This window comes from Pleuronectes platessa, chromosome 7 (assembly GCF_947347685.1).
Source record: "Pleuronectes platessa chromosome 7, fPlePla1.1, whole genome shotgun sequence".
NCBI classification, from domain to species: domain Eukaryota; kingdom Metazoa; phylum Chordata; class Actinopteri; order Pleuronectiformes; family Pleuronectidae; genus Pleuronectes; species Pleuronectes platessa.
Window position 1 is genome coordinate 5,405,816 of NC_070632.1, and position 27,949 is coordinate 5,433,764.

Consider the following 27,949-nt stretch of genomic DNA (forward strand, 5'->3'; position numbering starts at 1 on the left):
CAACTGGATGGTGAACAATGAACACAGAACATTATTATTATTATTATTGATTTGATGTGAACGTCTATTCGGTGTTAATTACCTCCGGGGTAGCTGCTCAGGTGACATCACAGGTCCCCCTGGTGGTTGGAATCGTCATTACACACTCATCCGTCACTGTTGTTGTCACGATAGCTCAACTCTTTAATGCAGCGACCTTGGTGCCGGGAGTCTGTCCCCAGATTCCTGATTTATCTGGAGGCATTTCTATGAATTCGTTGAGAGCAGGGTGCGGTGGTGGAGCCCGGGACGGATGACTCAAGGTGGACGGAGGTGTGCGTTGTCCCTGAGTTGTCAGTCAGCTTTGTTTTAGTGGCTGTGTGTATTTATCACCAGCCTTAAGTGCTCTCACAGAGCGCCTCGGGGGCCATAACTCTGACTAATGGAAAACAAAGACCTGGGTGAGAGCGGCAGGACACTGCGTCTCTCCTGGTAGATCCCCCCCCCCCCCCTTATCTCACACATCTTCATATGGAAACAGGCAAATTATTAATTATTCATATAGTCATATTTTTAAGGTCTGAAAACACTAATTGATTGGATTGGAAGTTGATAGGTCCGTGTTTTTTTCTAGTCCACTCAAAGCACTTTACTGTCCGAGTCATATTCACCCTTATTCATGCAGCACTCTCTCTATCACACACCATTTGCACACAACATAAACAAGGACAAACTCGATAGGTGGACTGGAGAAGCCAGGGATCGAACCGCTGACCTACTGATTAGTGGACAACCCGCACTACCTCCTGGGCCACAACCCGCCCTAACTGAGTCAAATTGCGTCTTTCCAGTTCGTGGACTTACACAGCACAACAAACCGACACCGTTTTTTTGGGGTTTACATACACGCACACACAAGGTTGTGCTTAACAGAGTGTGTATTGATTGTCATGTCGGCAAAATGACTTGCATCGGCCGTGACAGGTAACAGATTGGTTTAAGAGAAAGAGGCGGTGCAGGGGGGAAATGATAGCTTGTGAGATGGAGTGATGAGAAACGGTGGGAAAAACAAAGGGGAAGTAGAGAGGAGGCATTGATGCATGAATAAACGAGTCTACGTTTAACGTGGCCTTCGCTGTGGAAGAGATCACCCGCTTTGACCTGAGAGCATCAGGGAAGTGAGAGGAGGTATAAAGAGAGGGAATAAAGGAGAGAGCGACTGGAGAGACTGCTCTATCAGCTGTGATGAGGAGGTTTGAAGACTCACATCTCTGGTTTAACAGAGTTACACGTCAGATACCGAACCTGCTCTGCTGTTAAAACCTTTTTATGAGCACTGGGAGAGAATCTACTCTTCCCCTCCTTGTTTCCTCATCTCCCCTCGCTCTACCTCCCCCCCCGTGACACACATGCAAGAACACACACTTCACGACAAATACAGTGACTTGATGTCAGAGGCACGAAAATGCTGCTACAACTTGTCACGTACCCAGGAACACTCGCAGGCGAATGTACTCTTCCACACAGATTGTGACCTTTTCGGGGGGTTGTGTATCCTCATGAAAAAAGCCTGGCAGACCACTTTCCCTCCAAAGTGGAGGGTTTCAAAGTGAACGATATCCTTGTTATTCATGGCGTCTTCCTCCTGAGCCGGCAGGCAGTTTGCGTATTCTGCATCACAGAGTGGACATTCCTCTATTTCTCTATTTGTTGTTTCCCGCCTGCCCCTGTAGCTGCAGCTGTCCTCCGTCTGCTCCACAGATTCCCTGCTTGTTGAAGACGAGACGCTTCATGAATAGAAGAAGGTTTTCTGGATATTGTCCAAAAAACTCAGATATGTGTTATTTAAGAAAATCTGTGTTTTTGCCATAATGACTTACATCCTCAATATCTGTCAAATGGCTCCGTGATGCCAGAGAACAGCTTGTGTAGATTGTGTGGATTGTTGTGACTCGTATGTTGTGTCAGTCACTGAAGGAAGATAATTGATGTGTTTGCAGGTGTTACAGTGTTTTCTGGATCTGTGTGAACGTAGGCAGCCGATATATATCAACAGATTTGTGTCTGTCTGAGAGCGACAGTACAACTATGTAAGTGGATGTTTTTCGGTCATCTATTCATCTTCAGTCTTTTGAAAAGGCCCAAACTTTGTCATGTCACACACACACACACACACACACACACACACACACACACACACAGACACACACGCTGAACTCTCTCCCCTCAGTCCTGCTCGGTCAGCGAGACAAATCCTGTTGCAGAGCGTGACAGACTTGTCCGACCGCACCAGCAAAGCGAAGCGTTCCCACTGAACATTACTGCCTCCTCCTGCTCTGTTCCCTCCTCTATGTGCACTTTTAAAAGTTGTAAGAGATAAACGGCCACTACACATAATGTACAGTTCATCTCCCTGAAGCTCCTCCTGATATCTGACACGGGGAATTAGACACAACAGATTTACAGTCATCCATATGAACTCAAGTTTAATCTCCTGCTGCAGTTCACTTGATTTGTTCAAAGATATATATTATATAAAAAAAAGATTTGTGCTGTACTAAACCCAATTCATATGATAGAAAGAAACAAGATCTTTGGTTTGGGTTTCATTTCACACACATATGTATTAATAGAAAGTCAGAGTTCAGATTCATGTTTGGTGAAATTTGGCTCCTGAGACCAGAGGGAATGGCAGAGAGGATATGGTGCATTTTCAAAATAAAACCACCCTGTGCAGACTCTTCATTGTATCATCACACCAACCTCATAACCTGTGACACCAGGCTGGAGTCACATGCAGCCTATTTACCAAATTCATAAGGTTTAAACCAGGAATAAAAAGACTAAATCCACGCGTCAACAAAAACCACAGACAGAACACTGCCTCTGAGATGCTCCCAGTGGGACGTGAAGGAAGCTGGAACAAAACCGTGTGACAGACGTGACTTCATAGACCAGGCCTGGGGGGAAAACCAGGGGTGGAAGGCTCCAGATCTGTTTTTTGAATTTTTATAAGATGTCATCTTGTGAAGCTTTGTGTCGCAAATCATTATTCTCTGCAATAAATCCTGGTTTTTGAAATACTGCCTGAGAAACGCCACAAGGCCATGGTATTTGTTTACATCTTTGTCACAGCGATGCATTCTGACAAACCCTGTTTCATAAAATGTTTCTTGCACCAGCAGCACAGGGCGGTGACATCCCTCTGAATTCTAAAACCTCCTCTGGGGGAGAATATGAAAAAAACCCAGCCAGTCATCCCAAGTTGCAGCTCTGACCCCAGATATCTGCCGGGTGATTCATCATCTAGCTCTGGATCTGTGGAGCATTGGGTCAAATCTCTGATACACACACACAAAGATCATTGTTTCAGAAGCAGAGAAAACTATGAATTCTGACTGACACTTCAACCCCCCCGGAAGATGGGAGCAATGCCTGGAAGCTTGGATGATTGTCCACGGCCAACAGGAAAAGGAACTATGGTAAATCACTTTCATGGAGTCGATGGTCACAAGAGGCTCCACAGGGGACAAGCAGCGGGTTCACAGTTCAGTCTCGTGTCCTCAGGGGCTTTAAACATAACTTTGTTTCCTGCCCTTTAATGAACATTTTCTTCTTTGACCCTTTTCCGTTTAGAGAACAGTGAATGTGCTGTTCCACCACTGATCCCTTTCTCTCCTCCACTCAGATGAACACTGTGGGTCGGCTGTAAACTCCAGTGTCTAACTGACCCCACCTCGTTCTTCTTTAATCATCGAGTCAACACACACACACATGTAGTCGGAAACACACACCCTTCATGTACTCCTGATTGGTGTGAAGGTCACAACAGCCACTAGAGGCTGATGAGTGAAATCACTTTGTCCTCCTCCTCCAATCAGAGCCCCTCTCCCTTTGCTGTGGTAAACCTTTAATTACAGTCTCCACTTGAACAATGTGAGCTTGTTAATGATGTTCCACATTCTGTACTCGCTGGCGTGCCCTCTAATTACGCCCCCACCCTTCAATAACACGGTTGTCAGTGGAGCATGTGCCAGAGGTCCCCCCCCACCCCACACCCCACCCCCCCATGACAGTGGCCTTGACAGCGGACAAGGACACCGGTCGGGGAGAACAATCGAAAGACAGACTACCGCTCTTCTGTCCACTGACCCAAAATCCGCCCCAGCTTTGTCCTCTCGCTGCTCGTCTCTCCTCCTCGTCTCCAGTGAGACCGATGAGAGTTTGATCCGAATGGCTGAACGAGACCAAGGCTGGACACGAGACTCCAGGACAGGGAGGTGGACATTGAGATAAATCTGCTCCTGCTGCCTCCTGGACCTCATCAATACTGCTGTGTCTCTCCCGCTGCATAGATCCCTAAGTCCTGCCCTCTACTGTCCGGGCTTTCTCTTGCTGGTTCTATCACTTCCTGGCTTGCATCTTCTTTCTCCATCCTTCTGTGAAGTGCCAGTCAATGCAGTGTCCCCGGCTGTCTCTCGCAGAACGGTGCTTGACCCCAGTTCAACCAGTGCCGTCCCTCTTGCTCTTCACATGTCTCCAGCCAGGCGCTGCCGAGCTGTTTCTTGTTCTGGTTAGAGAAGCGTTGATTTTTTTTAAATCAAACAACATCTCAGCGCCGTAGAGAGAACGAGGACGAGGGCGCAGAAAGGGCGAGTTGTTGCATCTGCTGCTAATCTCCTCCACAGCCTCAAAGTGAGCTACATGACTGACCAGAATCAATTTGACATATTGACTCTAATTACTTCAGTGAATGAAGTCTGCGATTCAGCCCCAAGTGTTTTGACCTCAGCGGCGCAGAGGCAGCTCTCCTCGTGCAGGAGGTAGCAAGGCAGCGCAAGAGTAAACAGCTCTGGCTATTTTGGGGGGAAGCTTTGAAGGTGGAGAGAGTACGTGGATGAAAATCTGACTCACCGGTGGATAAATAACACGTCTGTATTTCAGACTCTTTCTCAGACTCCACATTAAAGGATTATTTGGAAGATTTGTATTAATTTATATTTGACAAAAGACTAAACGAACGTGTGTTTATCAGCCTTTTAAGAAAAGATTTCTTTTGTAGGTTCTTTAATTAAAAATCCAGAGTGATTGTGGATGGCAGGCTGATACAAGTGATATCATACATGCTGCAAATAGAGCGTTTTAGAAATGTTTTCGTTTTAGCTGAGATTTCGCATCAAGACCAAATGTGTTTGTGTTTATTAAGAATATGTAAATGCTGTCCCTGACATTTAAAATGATTGGATGTGAAATGTTGGGCCATATTTACCGTAAAGTGTCCTAAAGACATGCACCTCAAGGTCGCTCCAAGCCTTACCACACCTGATGACCTGTGTACGAGCGGCAGAGCTCTGCGTGTTTGCAGCTCCACATATCTGCGATGTGTCATTTCATCAGTCGTAGAGCGGACGAGCTGGACTGGGGCCAGCTGATGTAACTCTATCTGAGTGGCCCTAATGAGGAGGGGACATGCGGTCAAGCACTCGCTCTCTGCTGCCACGGGAGAGGCTTCAGAGCAGGCAGAGTTTTTATCTGTAATGACAAGTGCTGGCAAATGTACAGCGGCCACGAGAGAGTGGTTCTGAGGTTTAACCTCAATCAAAGACAAAGGAGAAGGCAATAAATGATTTTTTACAATTATTGATCGGGGCTCTGATGCACAGCGACTGACTGGCTGTAGCAGACAAGGCAGAACATCTAGACTGTGTAATGACTGTAATCTGATCTGTTATGGAGATTGTGAGAAATCACTTGGACGCTTTGTAGACGATTTTATAGGGAATCTCAAAAAGAGACTTTTTGACTGTTTTCAGAAGTAAACACATCTTGTTGTGTGACTGTCATATTCTTAACAGAAACCCAATATAAACTAGTATTTGACTACTGAATGAATATTTAGCTTGATAATCACAAATCTGCTGTAGTCAGTTACATTTACTCACTAATTGGCAATTTATTATTTATATATTTTCCATTTTCCAATCCAAACCCCTAGTTTTAAAAGGGAAGTCTGGCTTCCCGATGGTCCACACAACCTCCTCAGGCTTTGGTATATGGGCTTCCTCATGGTCTTTGTCTGATTCATTTGCTTTTTGCCTCTTCAGAGGAATCTTCATTCCAGGATCCTCCACTAATCGTTTTAGAGATTCCCTCTTAACACTTTACAGTCTGGGTTTTTAAATAAGATTAACATTGTTCTGTTCTGGAAGCCGAGTAAACAAACCCATAGTCATGTTTCAGATAGACCACATAGTATCACCTATGCTGTATCTTATAGCAGTAGGAACTATATACGCATTAAATATTAAATATGTGTTATATTACAAGGAGCGTCACTTTGAGGTCAAGTTGCTAGGTGGTTAAGTCTCTTATGTTCTGCATAATATTTATATAAGTGATGTTCATTTAGATTTTTACTTCTCACCAATAGCCGATGTGTCTTTACTAGGCATTAACTGACAAAATCTAAATACCATGGTTGCCATTGTCTTATTTCTTGTATCTTATCTTATCTCTGAACCTCAGTCTGCAGCATCGTGGACAGTAAGTCTGCTGGTTTTCATTTAGAAACAGCATCATGTGCACTTGCTGAGGAGTTAGTCCTGTGAACAGTCTCTTAACTTCAGTGAATGGATGGAATCGATGCCCCGGGAAATGCTGAGCCAGCGTCTCACTCCAGCTTCCAGCCGGGGAAGCGTGTCTGATTAAAACACTCCTTATTAACTCTTCATCTCACGGCTGCACAGTAAATCAGTCAAAACACATAATTACGAGTGTTTGCAGTACATATAACAGTGTTAATACACCATTGCTGTGTGTGTAAGTGTGTGTGTGTGTGTGTGTGTTTACTGATGGGAGCTAATGGTGGTTGTTTATATGCCTCCCCTCCGCTCTCTAAACACAATGAGGCTATTATACTGTATTACCCTCCAGTAAATCATCCGGGCCTACTTTGTGTTATGGAACTCAGGGTATATAGTTTAAAGCAGCCATATAAAAAAACCCTCCGTGCGTTGGTGATGGCAGCGATTAGCATCGGCATCCTCCGAGCTGTGTCCTACGCTTTGACGAGGCTGCCATAGGGGAGTGTGACACCTATACAACAGATTACATCGCACTTTAAAACCAGCTTCGGGGGGCTTGTTATTTCACAGCAGCGCTCTAAGCCTCCGGGTGTGCAGAGCGGCTGTTTTAAGGCCGTAAGCCCTGAGTCTCTGTGTGGGAGTTTCATCTCCACGTGTTGATTAGAACTGGCTGCTGCAGATGTGTCCCTGTGTCGGGTGGACAGCCGGTAGCGTGGGTCGGGGACCTGTGGCTCCCAAACGTCTCTATTAGATACTGTTTGTGCATGCACCGCTTTATTATTCTGATTTAATACGACAGTGCCCTCAGTGTCCTGCTCTGCTTCCTCTCCTTTCACTTCTTATTTATGCCACTCGGCCCCGGAGGCCTCCCTCGCTCCTTTTTTTATATTCGTCCTTCAGCTCTTCGCACCCGAGCCGGACCTGCGATACAATAGATATTAAATCAGATTTATTGTCAGGTTATAGAATAGTGTCTGACCAAACTAAACCCGTCGAGCCATTACCTTACCCGTCTCCCCCCCCCCCCCCCTCCGCTCGCCCTTGCTCCATCTCCGCTCTGACATGCCAGCGGTGACAGAACACCCTTTTCCACCACAGCCCACGATGGCCCCTCAATTTGCTCCCTGGAATTGGTTACATTCAGTTTTCCGCGTGACACCGGAGCGGTATGGAATCAGGGTCCAGTGAGTGAGCTGCTTGAAGGCAGAGCAGTGGAGTAACGCCTGGAAGGGCCGGAGGTTTCCACACCACTCCGCTCTTTCACCCCCGCAATTGGGAAGTGAATTTTCAAATGGGCGTTTACGGTGATTGCCTGTCTGAGAGTAGCCAATGCAGATGATAACTACAGGGTCCGAGCCATTGGCCTTGAGGAGGAATGATAAAACTTCAGAAATGATAGGGTGCTTAAAAAACCCTGAGGTTTAGTGCCTGAGCAATTCTAAAATATATTTGAATTAATGGAAAAAGACTGGATGGAAGATTTTTAGAGTTGATGGGTTAGAGAATTGCAGGGAATCGAAACCTTGTGAAGATGTTGGAGGTTTTCTTTCTAAAGAAAGTATGTCACTGTACTTTGTGAATGTTTTAGTAAACTTCTCCAGCAGTAGAACCATGAAGCTGCTTACGTCAATGACAGCATTTATTTATCAGGCTGCATTCCCCATCATCGTCTTATTATCTTCCAGGTACAGCTCATTAATTTCATATTTTCATCTTTAAAGATATGGCACACAGGCCGAGAGTGACTGAGTCATACGATAACAAATTCAATCCACGAAATAATATTATAATACATCACGATTATGATAATAAACCTGAGTGATGAAGATTCACAATTAAAACTATACAAGCCTTCGACCGTGAGCTGCCTCCACAGCAGTTCATTCCCTTTCTCTCTCGTTTGGAAACCCTCTTCCAGGTTGTGTGCACATATGTAGGTTTAACATATTGTGATGGTATCAGATGTCACATTTTCATAATTAACTCCTGTGCGAGGAGGGTCACTCTCACTGGTTCCTGGTTATGGGCCTGGTCCCTGAGGAGAAGCTCCAGTGAGAACATTTCAAACTGCAGAAAATCATCAACTATATGATTTCACTGTTCTTTTGCTTTTATGGTTTTTATTCATGTCGCAGGAGAAGCAGAGGTTATTCCACCTGCATTGAGTCCATATGTGTGGCTGGAGTGAAGATAGTTATCTACAAAGTTATTAAGGTGACATTATCTTTCATAGTTATGGTCCTATATTTGTATTTGTTTTATTACTTGAACAAGTTGTACATGCTCTTTTGTACAGAGAACCTGTTTCTTTTCTCATTGCTGCAGCTCCTCTTTTCATCCTCTGTCTGAAACGGTTTTTCAACATCATTTTAGCTCCTCCCTCTCTGATTGGCCAGCTGACGCAAGTGTGTGTGGGAAATCTCGCTTTCTTTGTGGTCGGGGAAATGTAGCTGCAGAGTTTATTACCGGCTGGATACTGTCGGGGGGGGGGGTTCCTGAGTTTTCCCTGAGCTCTTTAGTAGAATTTAACATACACAACAAAAACCTATATAACACAAAGGAGGAAAGAAACACGGAAAAAAGACACAATACGTCTCCTTTATAGTTTGAATTAATTTGCTGCGCGATGTTGAAATAACAGAAAAAACTAACTCAATGCCAAGGTACCCCCCCCCCCCCCCCCCCCCCCCCCCCCCTCCTTCACATCCACCTCATGTCCATCACCAGAAACAGTCCTGGCCTCCTAATGCAAGGCAGCTGCAATCTCTCTGTCGGACAGCAAATGGCCCCAGATTAGAGACATTAGGGTGGAGGAACTTTTTACAAGCCGCAGTCCAGAGCTTTTTTTTTTTTTATCAATCCATTAGTGCAGAGGCTGCAGCGTGGCAGCCGTCCAGCCGCGGGCATTAACATCCCATCTCAGGGCCGGAGACACCGGGAAGGTCAGTGGGGTGGGAGGATGCCCAGGAAACATTTACTACTCTGTTGCAATTATTTCAGTACAACAGCGCGGCATCGTACACAGAATATTCAATAGGTACTACTGCAGGGAGGGGAATCCAGGAAGATGTAGTACTTTGCTCCTTTACAGTGGAAAACGTGTGTAGAAACACACACAGTACATGTCGCTTCCTGTATTAATACATGTGCTGCAGGAGGAAAAATAACATTTACTACTTGGGTTGCAATCATTAGGGTTGTAATGATTATCCAGTACATTACGCAGAGGCAGAGGCAGGAAAACTCATCATTGCGTTTATGGGACTTTTATGGAATTGCATTACGAGTGATTAAAAATGGAGAATCGTCAAATCTCTGTCGTGTTTCGGCTCCTTTTATTTCTGCTCTGCACGGGGGAAGCATCCCCAGCATGTCCGCTAGACACAGAGAGGATGTTTCTGGTCCTGTTAACTCTCCTAGCCTCGGCTGTGTATGTTGGAGCCGTGCACGTACACACGCTGAGTAATACGGCACATTACGAAGGACATGAATATTTGAACAGTTGTGCTTTCATCATTTTTTTTGTGTTAATACTACAACTTATTCAGGGGCAAATTGGAGGATGAGTGGGCGACACTAATGAAAGATTCCCTCCTCCCTCGTTGGAGCTCGATGGGGGGGGGCTTCACCATTCATTAACGTTCACTGGGCTTTATCGGGCGAGAGGTCTGTCATCGGCGAAAAGACAAATTCTGAAAAAGCTTGCGAGACATAATTAAATCAAACGCGTGGATTATTCAGTAAAAAACTTTAAGGATGATTCCACCAGGCCACCTCTGACCCGGATGACAGGGAATCCAGACGCCCGCTTTGTAAACACTTGACAGCGACACACAATCTCCACTTCACACAACGAGGCTGAAGTCCTGTTTACTCTGCCGAGGGCTTTGTGTGTTTGTGTTTGTCTTTCATGCGGAGAAGTAATGGGAAATTCTTTTGAATGTTTTATGAGGATATTTGTGCAGTTCTCCGACATAATCAGTGCGGTTGTTGCAATATCACAGAAGTAATTTGTCTTCTCAAAAACACACTTTAGTTACTGTGACTTCTGTGATGAGGTGAAAACAAAACCTAAAAAACCTTTTTACTGGAAACAACCAAAAATGTATCAGTGCACTTAGGCCGTGATGCAGAATGTGAGAGCTGGAAACTCATTAGAACAAATGCTCTTTACCCATATCCACGACATACACTAACAGAAATCACTTCCTCTTTTCAATTTATATGAAATCACTTCCATCATTTTTGCCTCGGGGCTAATTGCATAATCTAATCATCTATACAGCCGTATCTGGTGCTGTACTTAATTGCTCTTGAGTGCTTCCGAAATCAAAAAAAAAGGAACATAACATAAAAGATATTGTGGTGAGTCTCCCCGCTGTGTGGTGAGCTTATTTGTATTCAATATACCATCTGATTAAAGATATTCATAACACACCAGAGAAATGACTAACAAGCAATTAGTGCAGCCGGTCGACACCAGGAACAGTGACTCAAATATGTCCATTAGCTATAGCATCACGCTCCTACACGATAACACTGTGGCTCATATGAGACGACTGCAGGATGAACACAAACTCACGTGTGTGTTTGCATGTAGTACACGTGCACCCACTTAATTGTACCTGTGTATTAGGGATAAGTAACATTAATAATTTACTCGGTGGTTAAATTAATTTGTACTTGTTAAAGTTTCATTTCTGATTCACAATTAAAGAAATATGTTGTCAGAATAACATTAGAAATGTTAATTAGGATCAATGTTTAATTCGCCCTAACTCAGGTTTTACTCATACATGATAAATGATGTGTTGTGACACTGGTTAACATCTGTTCAAAGGGTTGTACTGGTTTCTGCTGCTGCTAAAACACAAAGGAACTTGAAGCTGAATTACAGATCAAAGCCAAAATAAAAAGGTTTTAACATCTTAAACAAGAGCACTCGACTTATTTGATGCTTCTCACATCTAATTAAAAAATTCACCGATAAAAAATGTGGCTGAAATCGTCAAGAGCAAATCTTGAATGTCCTCAAGTCGGTGAAAGCAGCGAGCGATGACTTCACTCAGCTTCCTCTGGCTCCTCCTGACACTGGCAGCTTCCTGTGCAGCCCCCCCCCCCCCCCCCCCCCCCCCCTGGGCCCGGCCACACACAGCCACTGCTGATGGTCCTCGTCTCTGCTCCACCGGACGCAGATGGACACTGGCTGGTTTGTTGTGTTGCAGGTGAGCTACTGAACAAACAGTAACTCGCGGTTGATTGTGTGAGGGACGGATTAAACTGGAATTAACCCAAATTGCCTGCGGCAGCCGACATCTGTGAGAGACAGCTCATTCTGCAGACTAATGTCCAAATTCAAATCAGCCATGAAAGTGCAAGGTACAAAACATCCGGGCCAAATAAAATCAATTTCTCCGAGATCCAAACAAAAAGCCAAACAAGTCGGCATCTGGTTCTGAACCCAGTCTCGGTGCCACCTGCTCACCAGCCCATGCACACTGTTCTATATCTGCACCTGATGAAAACCACTGTGCAGCTTCTTAACTCTTCTTTTGCATAAATAAGTTTTAATATTTCCACGTTTCCATTCGCTTATTACATCATAATGACTGAGCCAATATCTGCAATTTTGAAGTGACTGCAAATGTATTGCAAGGGACCAACTATAATATCACATTTGTACTTTTGATTCCCATTACGAATTGTCCTGATAATGGAACAATACTTTTTATGATTCTTCTTGGTGGAAGAATGTAGTGTCTGTTTGGACGGGGACCTTCAATGGACAACAATCTCTAGTTCTGTCCTGTCCAGGTGTAAAATTGTCTCTGAGATCTGAGCTAAGTCTGCATTCTTATGTGAAAGTGACAATTTAGCTTTCAATTTGTATTTATTGGAAATTGAGTGTGGATTGAAAAACATGTTTTTGGCTTCTTAAGACCACCTAGAAGTAGTTTCCTCAACTTGTGATCAGTTCATACTTGGACTCAGATGAACTGATTATATCTAGTTGAAGGTCAAAGGTCATGTTGACCTAATGTTAATCAGGATAACAAATGTATCTTTGACTGGTTAGTGGAGGCACACAGCTGTTGTGCGGTATTTCTTGTTCAGTTTTAAGTCTTGTGGACTTGTAAGTGTGTTTAATTATGACGTATTAGTGAAGCACAGTCAATCACAGGCTTCTCTGAGTTCATTCACAACCAAATCAGGTGTCATTGATCCTGCAGGAGTAATACAGTCAGTGGGTCCAAATCACTTAAGTGTGTGAAAAGACAGAGAGAGAGAGAGAGAGAGAGAGTGGAGTAAAGAGGAAAAAACACCTCTGGTGGTCACTAAGCAGACGATCAATGGCTGTACACTTGTGACAATACCTGCCAGCTTCGGGTGATGAAGACCAATGAGCGGAGAGAAGTGACGGTGACGCCGCTCCCTCCTCCTCTCATTAGCAGAGGAGGAGTAAGACGAATAGGAGAAGAGAGGGAGCAGCACACCAGGGACCGGTTGTGATGGAAAGCTGTGGCGTGGCTCTATAATGATGCACTCCTCCGATCTGAGGCAGAAATAATGACCCTCCTCTTCCTCCTCACTTTATCAAAGCTGCACGTACATTTACACACCACGGCGAGTGTTGTAAACGTTTCTATTTCATAATATATTGTTTATATTCACTCGTAGATGTAGCGTTTTCTTTTACAGGCTAGAATTAAAACCATACACCATCTTGAGGAGCTCCAGCTGACTGGCAGTACGGGGTCATTGTGTGAAAACGATGTCTCCTGAGTCAGATATCTGTTGCTTCAATGGAGTGAGAGTGGAATGGCTCAGCGGCGGCAGGCTGAGCAGCGTGAGGGCCCGCGACGCGTAGTTATCCATATTGTTTTATGTCTTCCAAGGGCAATGGAGCCAGACAGGGGTTCGCCTGCTTGAGGATAATAGATCCACTTCTGCATCGGAGCTGAGTGCGCAGCCCACAGCTGGGAAGCAGCCGGGAATATGATTGCCAATTTATGGTGTACTTTTGTCAGGATCAAATGGAATTGGATGTACGGCTGAATTTCAAAACAGCTTCCCATGCCACCTTTAAATCGGGTCAGGAGCTCCCCCCCCGACGATCCATCAGAAGAATCTAATTCCTCCGCCGTGTTTGGGAAACGTTTTTAAATTGACTTTGTGGAAGCACAATGTCCACTCGTGTAGACTTGAGGACTTTGAATTTATCTTTAAAAGGAAACACATTATTTGCCAAATTCAATTTTTGTGTAAGTATGGTGCGTGTTTGTGCTGCTGTGTGTTTGTGCTGCTGTGTGTTTGTGCTGCTGTGTGTTTGTGCTGCTGTGTGTTTGTGCTGCAGTGTGTTTGGCTCCCGAGGCTGGAAATAGAAAGTGTACATAAATCCCTTCTTCTTGAATTGTCTGCCTTCGGTATATCTCCTCCATGATGCATGACAGGAAGCACGGCGGCCTGCTTCCCTTTGAGTTCCTCTGTTTGCTGGTGATAATTACAGAAGATTACTCCGTTGCCCTTTTTTGTTCACAAGACAAGAGAAACAAACAGAAAAACAATTTTTGCCTGATACGATTCTATAACGTCTGAATGTTCATTCAAATGCTTTATTCAATTTGCCGAGAAAATGAAAATGAAAGGAAATCCCTCAGGTGGTGAAAGACAGAAACATTTTGTGTATGCCAATAAAGCATTTCTTCTTCTTCCATTTTTTAATAAATATCTCAGAGAATATATGTAGAGTTTATATATATATATATATATATATATCTATGTTGTTGAGGAAACGGAAGGGGAAAGGGTATTTTTGCATCCTTTAAAAGATGTTAGCTGGTCTTTTAGATACAAATGTCCTTACACCTCCTTTGCCTTTAAAAAATAAATAAATAAATGTTTTCTTAGCTCGTGCAGAACGTCCGTTACAGCAGATTCCATTGAGGACAAGTGATGAAACCCCCCCCAAGGAAGAAGAAGGGAGTGATTTGTGGACAGAGGGTGGCGTTAAAAAAAAAAGAAAAGAAGTGGAACAGAGTAATGGATTAAAGGAGGAGAGAGAGAGTGGGAGTCATCAGATAGATGTGAGGATATAATGGGACGTATTCATTTCCCCGCTGCATAATGTCCTTTGTACTGTCGGTTTGGTTACTTTATTAATGACTCACTCTGGGCTGCATCGGTGCGGGTGATATTTCAAAGAACCCCTCGCTGCGTTAAAAAAAAGAGAAAAGGCTTTCGATATTACACACGTGCAGACTTTGTCTTTGATCCAGTGCAGCCCCCCCCCCCCCCTCTTTTATTTTTGAATAATGACAGTTTTTTTTAGAAAGGTGCTGTCCCTCAGATGAAGTCCACAGGTGGACGATGCGCTGATTCCTCGGTGGAATGGAATCAGAAGAAGCTTAAATCGACGGGCGGATTAACCGCTGTGGGCTGCTCGCAATAAACAGAAGGGAATCACATGTAAGCAGGAGATTGAAAGAATATGAGTAGTGAACGAGGGAATCAGAGGTGGAAGAAGGAGAGAAAGACGGAGGGAGAGAAAAGTTTTTAGCAAGAAGTTTTGGAGACAAAAAGTAGGGGCTCAAAAAAAAAGCAGCACTGAAAACAGCAGAGGTTTATGGTGCAGGTCAATTGAAGGTGGAGAAGTGCTTAAAGAGAAAGTATCAGCAGCCGCCCGGTACTCCTGATGAATGGAGGTCAGCCGGCGAGAAGAAAGAGACGCTGATAACAACAGATAAACTGTGAGGAGAAGCAAACACAGACCTCAATCCTTTACGTCTAACGACCACCCGGTTCGATACCCGCGTGCCGGCCCACCGGCCGCCCGACAATAGCTCCAGACACAGGCTGAGTGATAACGTGGACGTGATGAATACACGCTCACAGACTTTCCCTTTGCTTTATCTCCTCTCGTCTCGCCCACTGGGCATCACCGCTTGATGCCGGCCCCCGATAGGCTTGTGTTCGGGAGCTCGCTGCTGATTAGAGACATTCAAACTTGAATTGTATTGCAATTTGCGGCCGTTTGAGAGCTAAGTGTGATAGCATCGCCACTCTCCACTAGGCCGCAGCTGACAGCCCCTGAAAAGGTGGAACCTCCTTGTCAATGTGGAGCCGCTTTGAGCTCCAGAAGCCTGCTCAGCGCATCGGGTTCCCATCTGTCACTGCCACGGCCAGGAGCCTAATTGGCAAAACTTTGCTGTAGCTGTTGTTTAGACACAACAAAGTGAAAAACAAAGACGAGGGGAAAGTCAGGAGTATGTTTATGTTGGAGACTCTGTTTTTCAAGTTCAGTCACTGCAGCTATTAGACAAAACAACGCTTTCAAGGTGAGTGAACATGCCTCTTCCTGATAGAGCTGAGAGCGCTCGGATTGACACCCCCGATCCCCAACAGGGAAGAAATGAAGTGCATTCAGATGAATTCTGCCGGAGAGCAGCTGGCGCCTGCAGCTGACGCTCTCGTTGTTTTTTCTGATCCCCCGCTTCACACCTCTCGCTCCTGTGCGCTGAAGTGAGAGAGGTATGTGTGTGTGAGGTAGAAGTATCGACGAGCTAGAGTAGAGAAGGGGACCGGGAAGCAGAGTGATGGTGAGGAGACGATACTGTCAGGGGTTTACGCCACATCACCTACCACGCAACTCTACACCCCCCCCCCCCCTCCCCCGTTCCTGGGATGGTGGGTTTACATCCCAACACGACCCCCCAGCCGGCGTGAATAAAATGAAACACGCAAACTTTCAAAATCAAGTCCCTTTATCGGGGAAGTCCTCGTTATGTGGTCGCCAGTGCCAGGAGGCTCCTCGGAGGAGGCTGGGATTGTGTCACCAGGGCCACTTCCCCGTTGTTCCCCACTCGCCATGCAGCCGGGTGGGGTTTGTGATGTGCTGACTGTTTGTTCGCTCTGCTCCCCTCAGCTGCTCGGCTCGGACTCGGGGATCTATGAATAGAAAGACATTGGGGTAAACACACGCTTGGTTTCCCGCTCAGAAACTCTTTCTGCAAGCTTCAGCAGATCTGGTGTAAAGCGGAAAAGAAAAAAGAAAAAGTAAAAGCAAAAAACTTACTGCAGATTTCAGCTCTGCTTGGATCCTGGAACGTATTGATTGACATTTACAGGTTCGCTGTTTTGATTTTGCACCGCTTGCTACATCTCACATTTTGTTTACTTCTAATAACCACCCAGCGAAATAACAAGCGCTGTGAGACGCTCATCTGCAGAAATCCATGTTATTCATGAGGCTGTAGATCTGGTGCTAATAGGAACTGGAGTCGAGTGGAGCCGTTCAGATTGAAAATTAAAGTTCAGGCTGTAACACAACAGTCTCTTATACATCTTGCAGTGGCATGCTGGGTAGAAGCTTCCTCACCGGAGAACAGATGAGTCATGAGACACACACACACCTGAGTTGTGTACAGGAGTGTGTGTCAGGACTAACTCACCGGCTTATTACCACCTCCCTCCAGACAGAACCCTGTTGTGAACTGTAGGATGTGTTAGTAAGAGATGTGTGTGTGTGTGTGTGTGTGTGTGTATGTATGTGTGTGTGTGTGTGTGTGTACACTTCATATAAAGTCATTCGGAGCCAGAGTCTGCAAAGTAGTGATCGCAGTTTGAAGCCTGAGGTCCCATGGATACACGCTGTTTACCAATCAACAGAATTTTGCATTCAAATAACCAGAAAAACAGTTTAATATAATAATTGGCCACAATCCCAGTCACCGTCTTCGAGCAAATGCACTTTTTAACATGTGCTCAGACTTTGGTTCGGTCCATGCTTCATGTTGCTCTACCCTCTCTTGAATTCTGCCTCCACACGTTGACAGCTGAGGAGCCTCCAGCGGCAGAGCGGCTTCTCCTCCCCTCCTCGCTCAGCTGCTCCTCCTCCACCTCGCGTCTCTGTGTTTACTGCTCCAGTGTTGTTCTACAGGCCCAGCAGGTGTAGCCGGGGTTCGGCAGCCCGGGCCGGGAACCAGATGGTTTCATGACTCAGGTGCTTCATGCCCGGCTAACCTGCCAGCTGCCGGTGTCCGAGGCCCAGCCTGATTGATTCCCCCCTCTCCCTGTCTCTTTCTCTCTCTCTCTCTCTCTCTCTCTCTCTCTCTCTCTCTCCCCCCTGGCTCCATCTTGGGCTGTGGACGTAGCCGGACCTGGGCGGGTCAGCCAGATCTATAGTGAGGTGTGTGCACTGACATTTACCTTGATGGAGACAACGGCAGCGCGAGAGTGAGGGGGAGAGGGAAATGTAAAGTGGGGAAGGAGTGAGACGGTGGCTGGATGAAATGTCAGGCTACTGGCAGGTTGTCTGGCTGGATCGTTGGCAAACTACCCAGCATGCATGCAGAGACAGAGACACACACACACACACACACACACACACACACACACACACACACACACACACACACACACACACACACACACACACACACACCTTCAGCGATCCATGCATGCTGACTAGTCTAACGAATCATTGTTAAATCCATAAGTGCAGACCTGTGTACACGTACTGTATCTGCTCACACTCAAAGAACACATGTGAGTGCAACAGTGCAGGAAGGTCAGCGCACCTCAGCTGAAGCTACTTCTACTGTGCTGAAGGTCACAGTGATTACTTTTCAATTCCCTTACAGCAAATAGTACAAAATTACATCCTTTATATTGTAGATTATATATATATATATATATATATATATATATATATATATAGTTTTATTATTTAAGTAAGATGGCTGCAGGCAAACAAATATGTATTTACAGCTTAAACTGGATTTTAGAAAACATGACAGTAAAGTGTTCTGTTATTTCACTTTATCCTTTTCTCACTTTTCTTTCTTCGACTGAGTTTATTCACACAAACCACATGTGAGCTCACTTCACTCCTAACAGCTGTCCCAGCCTCCGTCTCATTCTCTTTTGCCCCCCCCCCCCTCACACTCTTCAGCAAATATCGGGCGAAGTGGCCCTTCTCCATTTCTATCACTCAGATGCACTGCGGCTTCTTGAGGCCGTATTGATTTCCACCAGAGGTGACATTTGCTGTGTGCTCTGCCAAGTCATTGCTCCAGTCACCTGACTGCTCCTTCGAATGTGAACTGAGCCTGATGTCAAACTCTGGAGCGACGAGCCGATCTGCTGATGCTCCTCCGGCGTGAATCCCAGTTGAACCAGCAACAGACCAGAAGCCACTCAGACTTGTCCTTTAGTCATCCGGCTCGCTCATTTGAATCAATACTACTGTCTACAGATCCCAGAACAGTCGGCCGGTGCAAATTACACTATATTGCAAAATACTGACCTTGGTTTTGGAGTAGAACAAATCTCTCTGTGTTTCTGCTCCTGCACTTTTCACCTTGCTGGAGATAAAGTGGGGACGACTTGATCTAAACGCTGGAGGCCAGGCGTATGGATCTCTTTCTCCTGATTGAGCATTCCTTCACTGCACTTAGAGAGCTAACATAAACCTAAAGACCTGCCCTCCAAGTGGCTGTCGATAGATAGCTGTGTTTATCTCCCCTCAATGCAAACCAATCTATATGAAAGCAATCCAGACCACATGTGTTTTTACTCCCTCCTCCAGGGCTCCTCCAATTTCTCTGTTTTTATTTCTTCACAAAAATAACAATAATCGGTGATGCCTGATCCTGGGTGGGGGGGGGGGGGGGGGGGGGGGGTCTTCAGGAATCCTTGTCCCTTTGATATCTGGATTACATTACAATGCATTGACCCAATTGTAGACTAAACCTTTAGTGCAGCAGGAGACTGTAAACTTATTACACACTAGCAAAATATTTCCAATAAGGCGAGTTAGAGATATCAGGAGAGAAGGTGCTCCTGGAAATAATCGAGTCTTCAAGAGGTTCTTGAGAAAAGAGAGGAACCCCCCCCCCCCCCCCCCCCCCCTGGTGTCTAGTGGCCGAGATGGAGCCCAGCCTGTATAATTGAGTTTAGATGGATGAGGTTCCTCTAAGATAAACATTGGTGACTTGAATTTGACTCAGGCAGCCCAGGGTGGAGCCAGCGGAGGTGGACGAGCGGCAGCGGGACATGTGCCCTTTGAGGCTGAGTGAGGAGCAGACATGCTGCTGGTTTCTGGAGCAATGGAAGGGTGGGGTTCTGGTGTACACGCCTGCCAGAAGGCCACTGCTGTCTCTGGGGCAAGACACCTTGAACCAGGAGGTGGGGAGCATTCTGGGATAGGGATGTTTGTTCTCACCATGAAAAGCAAGAGAACTAAGATTACCAATCAATTCACACTTTGCCCCACTGTCAACAATTCCCTCTAAATACTCACAGATGGATTTATCTCTCGGGCTCTTTGTCGATCATCTCATTAAGCCGATGCAACAATACGCAATTTTCTGCGGGTCCGGCGTTACTTGTGCACAATAATTGTTACTTTAGGGTAGATATTGTTTTTGTGCACCCGAGGCTCTTTGTTTCCCCTCGACCACCAGACCACAGTAATTCCTCCATGTAGCGCTCGGCTCTGGCAAATTTATACAGAGCAAATCAGTGCACAACAATGGCTTCACAGAGACATCAAACAGGGGAGATAGTGAAGCCGAAACACTCGGATAAATCAATTAATGCCTTTTCATCGAACCCCACTGGAGAAAACACACCTTGAAGTTCAGGAAGAGGGGATTCACAACTCACACTAATCACTTCACACATCCCCTGTTGGTTCTCTTTGCATGCACGTATGTTCCGGGATGTGTAGTTCCATTCCCGATCACTGTCCACTGAGGATTCTCTGTGAGTGTCTCTGTGTCGAGATTTAAAACCTTGGCTTCTTTCTTTTCTCTTCACCGTTGTGTGATCAGCGCTTTGTCTGAAAAACACTACCTTGAAATTCCCGTGCACATCTACTTTCGCCTAGTCAGAGAAATCTCTCTCCAAAGGAATGCCATCAAAGATCAGGTTTCGCTGCACTCTCTATATTTATTTTGGCAACGTGCTAAATATTGTAGGACGTAGAGCCGAACCCCCATGAGGAGGAACACAACGCTACCCAGCGACCGCCTCACTGTGATGTGAAGTAGACATAATCTCCAGAGACAAGCTGACAGCAGAAGCAGCAAATGCATATTTGACTAATATATATCCAGACAGGAGAGGGGACGAGCAGTCAGCAGGTAGAGACCACAGGGATGTGTCAGGAGCTGGCTCTCAGGAGAACAGACTCCAAAGCAGGTTGCAGTATAACAACAAGGAAATGTCCTGGCTGATGAATAGATTGTTATGTTTAAAACTGTCCAATCAATAGTGAAAATCAATGTAAACAGGAAGTCGTGACTGATAAGAAGGACTCAATAAACTTCACAGATCACAGATAAGAACAAGATCTTTAGAAACACCTGAAGATTACAGCTCTTAAGTTTGTAGAAAATTGTCTATTGCATAAGATGTTACATTTCTATGTTCAGAACTTCAATCAAAGCATATTCAATATTTAAAAATATTTTTATTGAACCCAGTCATCACACAGTTAAAGATATGTTTTGATTACATCACTTCAGAAATCCTTAAAAGTCCGACTCTGAGTCAGGGCCCTGTGGCTACACATATTTATATTTATTAATTTTGGAAAGAGATGTGGATGTTTGTATTCATCTCACACTAATCCTTATATCCCACCACATGTAAAATAGCCAACGGTCTTTAAACAGAATAGATGTGTATGTATTTAAGATCCTCTCACCTGAGGAACACATGAGGCATGAAAGGAAAAACATGTGCAGTGAAACGATTGTGCACGCCGACGCAAACACAAGAGCCCGAACAAGAAAGTCCTGATACACATCTTTGTTTGTGTTGTAATTAAAAGACAAAGTGTCCATTTATCCTTTGAGATTATATATTTTTTTCAATTAAGTCTTCTTGTGTAAAAAGGATTTTTTCCCAAAACAGTAAAAAGATTGGACATTGTTGATAAAATGCCTGGATTCAGTCGGCTCTGCTTGAAAGACGTAACCTTCACATAGTGGGTCCTTAAATGGTTTCCTGATGGAGAAAGTCGCACACAATAATGGCCTCTCCCGTGGCCGACAACATTGTGATTAGCACAGTGTTGCCTTGATGCGTTCACTCTCCCACTGTGAGTCACTGGGTCTGGATTGTAACATTTCCCCTTTAATGGACATTAAAATGGGTTTTTGTGTTGCTGGGTCCTGCTGAGGGATGTGCTCATAGTGTACTTTGTGTTTGCAGGTATCCTCATGCTTGTGTGCACATTTCACTCTACCTGTGTGCGTGTGTGTGCATATGGTAATGTCTGTTTCCTGCATATGTATGTGCGTCCCATGTACCCTTGCTAGGCTGACAGGCCCTCTGCCCTTTAGTCAACCTGATTGAGTTTATGGGCCGACAAGCATTGTGTCCCACGTCGCCAGGAAGCCTCCTGATGGAATCAAATTAACATTTTGACACCAGCGGGGGGAAACACTATACGGCCCCAGGGTGCGGTGATTACTTTGCAGGGACATTACATGTAGTAACCTCTGAACGTCTGAACCACTGCCAGAAGCTTGTTGATCAGGCGGACAGATCTCCGGTGACGGGTTGGCCTGCTGAGTGAGAGATCTGATGTCACACCGAACCCCCTGAGACATAGTTCCACAGTTTAAAACAGAACTGAAAATACCACAATAGACACAAATTGTCCTTAGTATAATATATCTTCAACGTATAATCCTTCATTTCCCCCCCCCCCCCCCCCCCCCACACACACCTCCCCTGACAAAGGGGTTAGATTTGAGAAACACACCTACTTCTAACTCGTATATCGATCATAACAAAAATCCTTGAAACTTGTATTTCCTCTTGTTTCGCTGAAAATGTTTTCTTGGTTCAGTCATTTCTTCACTGATTAATGTCTTGACACCACTTCACTTGTTAACCTTAAAAATAATAATAAGCGTGCCATAAAGCAGGTGTTAGGGAACCAGCAAGGCTATTCATAAATACATGAAAGCAACTCAAACACACCAACAAATAATCCTCATGACACCGACTAATTTTCTGTGCACTAACGGGAAAATGAGTAAAATACGAGAGTCACTCCCAGTGGCGGCTGGTGAAAATTATTCTAGGTGGGGCTGTAGGTGCCAGAAGCTTTCGGTAACTATCCCAATAAAAGAACCCAAACCAAAAGATACCATTGTTTTAGGGATAAACAATAATTATTTAATTGCCCTTTCAAAACAACAGTTTGACAGATAATGACAATGATATGAGATGTATATTAGTGAATACTCTTAATACAAAATTCAAGTTCTTGAGAGACATTTACAAGTGGTTGATGATTAAAAATAACTATATACAAAGAAAAACTGTCTCACAGGAACATAAAATGTACCAATTGGATTACATATAATATTAGTGAATACTCTTAGTACAAATTACAATATCATTGTATATTATTGTAATATTTACAGGTGGATGATTAAAGTTAACTATATACAGTTAGCATTAGCTGTAAGGTGGAATCAGGGTCAGCTATGGCATGATAGAAGCAAGAGCGGCAGACAACGTTACTCACCCCGCTGGTGCGCGCTACCGCACTCGTCTTCCCCGGTGGAGCGACTCCACGCTGTAAGCCAGTCCGGCAATGTGACAAGGTGTCTCAGTCAAGTGTGCCGACCAAGGTCCCGGAACGAAACAACAGCGCCAGGGAGACGCGAGTAAGAGTGGGCTGTTGCCTTAAATAGGGGCTGACAGCGCCCCCAGTGGCAGGGAGGGCACCTGCATCTGGCCACACTAGGATACTTAAAGCTTGGGGCGATATTTTTAGCGCCCCAAGCTTATCAAATTTGATGACGCTCATTGGCTAATTTACCCGTTGCTATGTGTTTTTTTGCCTCAGCAACAGCCTACCATTGGCTGAGCTGCTGCAGTGCTGGGGCGACTTTCCCAGCGCCCCAGGAGGGAGGAGAAATGACCATGGACACAAATTATCCCCTAACTAATGGTTTATATTATATGTATGACTGGTTCTTGATGATTCAAAACATATTTATTTGTAGAATAAGCAGTACTTAAATTATTATTTTGAAAAAAATAAAAAATAAAAATAATTTTTAAAAATCACTTTCAATCAGGTGGGGCGGCGCCCTAGCGCCCCCTATTGGCCAGCCGCCACTGGTCACTCCCCTTCTGGTTGATTCACTGTCAGGAGACGTCAGGGTGAGGAAAACACACAAGCAGCTGAGAAACAAGAATGGACAAATGGTAAAGACAACCCAGTGTAGCTCATTTGTAGAGATGTCTGATCTCAAGAGTTATTACACAGCTGGAAACATGCAGATAAACTGGAGATGTTGTCAGGACAAATGTTGTGAGATAAAGAAAAGCTCTGCGGATCTGTTAGAGTGACCAACGAGCAGCTGCTGTAGGATCGAGTTGTGTGTTGTTTGTGTTTGTGTTTGTGTTGGGGGCTAAGAAGCTGAAACCTGGTTCAGAAGCAGAGTTTGTAAAGCGGGGGGGGGGGCTTGGTTCTCCGGAGCAGAGCTTCAGGTACCAGAGGAAGTTTCATGGTGTCAGTTTGCCTTAAAGAATTGTTGCAGAGTGGATTACAGATATTGCACAAGATACTGCGAGGAAAGAAAACTACACACTGAAGGGGTCTGTGAGAAACTTCCAGTTTTGCTCTGAGGTCTGCGAAGAAACAACATAACACAACAAACTCAACCAAACTCACTTTTTTATTGCGTGGGTTTGATACAAGGGACCAGTACTGTCTTTGCAGGTCATGCATGGTGCAACCAGAAGTGAGGATAAGTTTTATTTTGTTGTTTTGGCTAAAACCGGCATTGAGTACGACCACAACGTGCATTGCATTGCATTTAAAATATAGTGAAATATATAAAAACAATGAGGACAGACACATAAAAAGTATTAAATGTATTAGAGCATGTGTTCAGAGGGAGTGTGGCTCTCAAAGGATGTTATTAAAATTGAAATTACCCCTGATACCCCACCCTTCTTGTGAAGGATCACAACTATGTGGCAGACTACATCCAATTATCACCTCCTTTTTTAAAGCACTTCTGATATTTCCAGAGGAATAAGAGGAGAAGAAGGAGGAGAAGGTGGGATGTCACTGGTTTGGTAGATATTACACATAACAAGCTATTTGCATCTTACCACATTGACACTTAGGTGGTGGTTTAAGGTACAATGGCTTTAAATGGATCCTCAGTGTTTTTATCAAGATGAAACACTTAGAAATAAAACAACCGAGGCCGATACTGTGGAATAAAGTCTTGCTTCCATCACCTCCTCCCTTTTATACCCTATGGAACCCGTATATAGAAACCCCCTACAATGAGGATCAATGAATGGATCCTCACCTCCTCTCCCCCTTTGTCCTTTCTTCTCGACAGTGCCTCACTAATCGTTCCTTGGCCCACAATGAAGAGCCGACCTGCAAAGTATCGGCAAGATGATGCTTCCAGGAAATCACTTGGTTTTGTTCGGAAAAAAATATAAAAAATCCTCAGTTCTCTGAGCTGCAGTAACTGGAGCAACTCTGCTTCAACTGTAATTATATGATGATTGAGCTGAACACAAAGAGCTCCTGTTTGCTTATCTCTTGACCCCTGAACTCGGATGGAGTGAGTGAGGATTCTCCGAGGGCCTGTCACAGTTTACAGTCTTTCTTCACAACTGAGAATCACCAGTGAAAAAGTTTTTTATGGGGGGGGGGGGGGCGTGAATATGTTGTAGTGTCTCCTGTTGCTTGTGTGGCACTTGACGTCTTAGGAGACATATTCATACGACGCACTTCATAGATTGTTGTGATAATGCACATGAAATAATATATAAATTAATGTTAACAAAAACTATGGAATAGTGATGTGGTTGTTGATTACCATTGAAACATCATTGTCAATTCTCAATCGTCAACAGAACTGAGGCTGTGACATATCTACAAAGACGTGACATCATTCTACATAAGGACATGATTTCTGTCCAACTATATTGAACCAGTTCCCGAAAATCTGAGAGAAAAATTTCTCTCTCTCTCTCTCTCTCTCTCTCTCTCTCTCTCTCTCTCTCTCTCTCTCTGTTGACTGTCCATGAGAATTCACACAACCTCTATTTTCAGATTCAGAAGATAAATCAACAACAAACTGGCCCCTGAAATAACCGGAGTTAATTCTAACATCTCCTAAATTGGGAATTCTATTTTCTTCGGGGTCTGACTTGTCAAAACAAAACCACACATGCTCCAAAAAATAAAATTCTAAACAATATTATTTATAATAGCAGGCGACAGACGAACTCAGGCGCAGCTGTAACTGGGTCACAGCCCGAACACGTGAAATGATAAATTCAAACGCTGCAGTTGAAAGACGCTCTTTGAATTCATACATCACACACCTACACTCAACCCAAATACTTCTTTGTGTTGTTTGCTCTGCATCCGTCCTGAGCCAGACGACATCCAGCATCTCCCTGAGAATCAGTGCAGACGCAGCAGTTCACCAACTGTTTCCTTCGGAATGACTTCATCCCTCTTTTTCTTTACCTTTCAGAAGAAAGGAGGTTAAAGTCCGTTCTCTGCTGCCCAATTTTTAAAAGGACTGAGTTTGATGTATAGAGGATGTGTCTCAATGAAAGGCTGCTGCAGAGTTTGGGGTCTTTTTTAATTTGGATTTTTTAAATTCGAAATAACAGCCAAATGCTTTCCTGACCTTCCTGAGTTTGAAGAGTGAGAAAATTAGAAACTGGTCAACATTAAATTAAATCTCATTCTCCCAAATTCACTGGACGCTAATTACCATTTAGTTGCTTTTCACTTGGAAACAAGTGTTCATAATTGTAGAATTATAAATGCTCAATGTTAGTATTTAGATCATAGTGAAGTATAAAAGGAGCGACTTGAATGTGAGACTAGATGATTAAGATTGATTTTACCATATTATTTAAGCAGAAATCTATTGAAATCTACATGAAACTTGGTGGAAATATGGAATATGACCCAAGACAGAATGTTTGTTGTTGAGTCAGCTCCTATTTTTCTTGGGGTCAATGTTTAACGTCTCTAAATAAATGGTTAACATATTCTGTTGTTTGATGTCCTGTATGCATATCGTACATATTGGTGTTCCTTAGGTTAAATTAGACCTCTGGCTAAACCAACTCAATAAAACATGTCAGAAGTTTTAATATTTTACACAGCCCCGGAGTTTTCAAAATAAAACGGGTCCAGCAGCGTTTCCAAACTTCTCAGGTTCAGCGGCTCTAAAACTCCAGAGTAGTGTTGACTGCAGGCGTGTCTGTGTAGGTTTCATATTGTGTAGAAGTACACACTATATGTCTACATTACGTGTGTGTGTGTGTGTCTGCCTCATGCTGTTTATTCAGGATGAATGAGGATTAGGTTTTTTCTTTTCTTTTGTATTGAAAACCATTTATTTTGTTTCCTCTCTCCCTGCCCGTCAGGTTTATCTGCACAGAAACAATGTGCTCGTGTGTGTTTGTGTGTGTATTTGTGTGTTGTCCTGACCTCACCTCTTGTTGTCTGCGTTGCAGGTGGCTCCAGTGGGCGGCCAACAGGACGGAGGCCACGAGGGCTGTGTACCTGGCTTCCAGGTCAAACACTACCAGGTGGCGTTCAGCGGAGCTTTCCAGAAAGGCCAGCCGCTCGTACAAGGTCAGTGAGAGAGGACGAGACACACACAGACACACACAGACAACTCCTGTTCCATTTCCAATCCAACTTTTTCTGCTTTGATTTTAAGTTCTCTCTTTGGTCATTAAACAACACAAATGTGCATGTGGATGTACACGCAGACACACAAACACACATCAGCTCCTGAGGATTCAAACAGCACGTTCCCTTGGACCTGAACAAAGCTGAGTCTGGCTCCCTGCAGGTGAAGCTGATGGAGAGTCTGTACGTGTTCATCTGGGCCGTTCGGTTCTTCACAATCATCAGAATTCATACAAATATTCAGGAGAAAGAACTCGTTGCTTCTTTGCATCACAAGGACACAATAATTTGCGTCTGCAGATGAGTACTTTTCGTGGATCGGTTGATATTTACCGTGTTTTCCTCTTTGGTTCCTCCTGAAAACAGCTTTGACTGTGGGACGCTGGAGCTTCTCACTCCCAGTTCACCAGTTACCATGTTAGATTCTACACATCCTTCTGCAGAACTCGGTCCTTATCAGCCTCCGATTCATATTTCCCTTTATATTTATGCAGAAGTGCATGTTTGATCTCTGCAGGTTTATAATAGAAACATTAACTCTTTGAGAAGGAGGCTCCCTTCTATCTCCCAGCCAGTAGTGAGGCAGCCTTATCGCCCTCTTGTCACGGCCGTGGCCAATCAGGTTCCCCCGCAGACTCCTGCCCTGCAAAACTTCGAC

General features: G+C 44.5%; 1 protein-coding gene across 1 annotated transcript in view; it reads left to right on the plus strand.

Annotated features, from left to right (window-relative positions):
* The window catches only part of cdh13 (cadherin 13, H-cadherin (heart)), a 286,701-nt gene that overhangs the window by 63,330 nt on the left and 195,422 nt on the right, over positions 1–27,949 (plus strand). Inside the window, exon 2 of the mRNA XM_053427086.1 lies at positions 27,111–27,231. Within this exon, the coding sequence (XP_053283061.1) occupies positions 27,111–27,231 (121 nt within the window). The remainder of the gene's footprint in view (positions 1–27,110; positions 27,232–27,949) is intronic.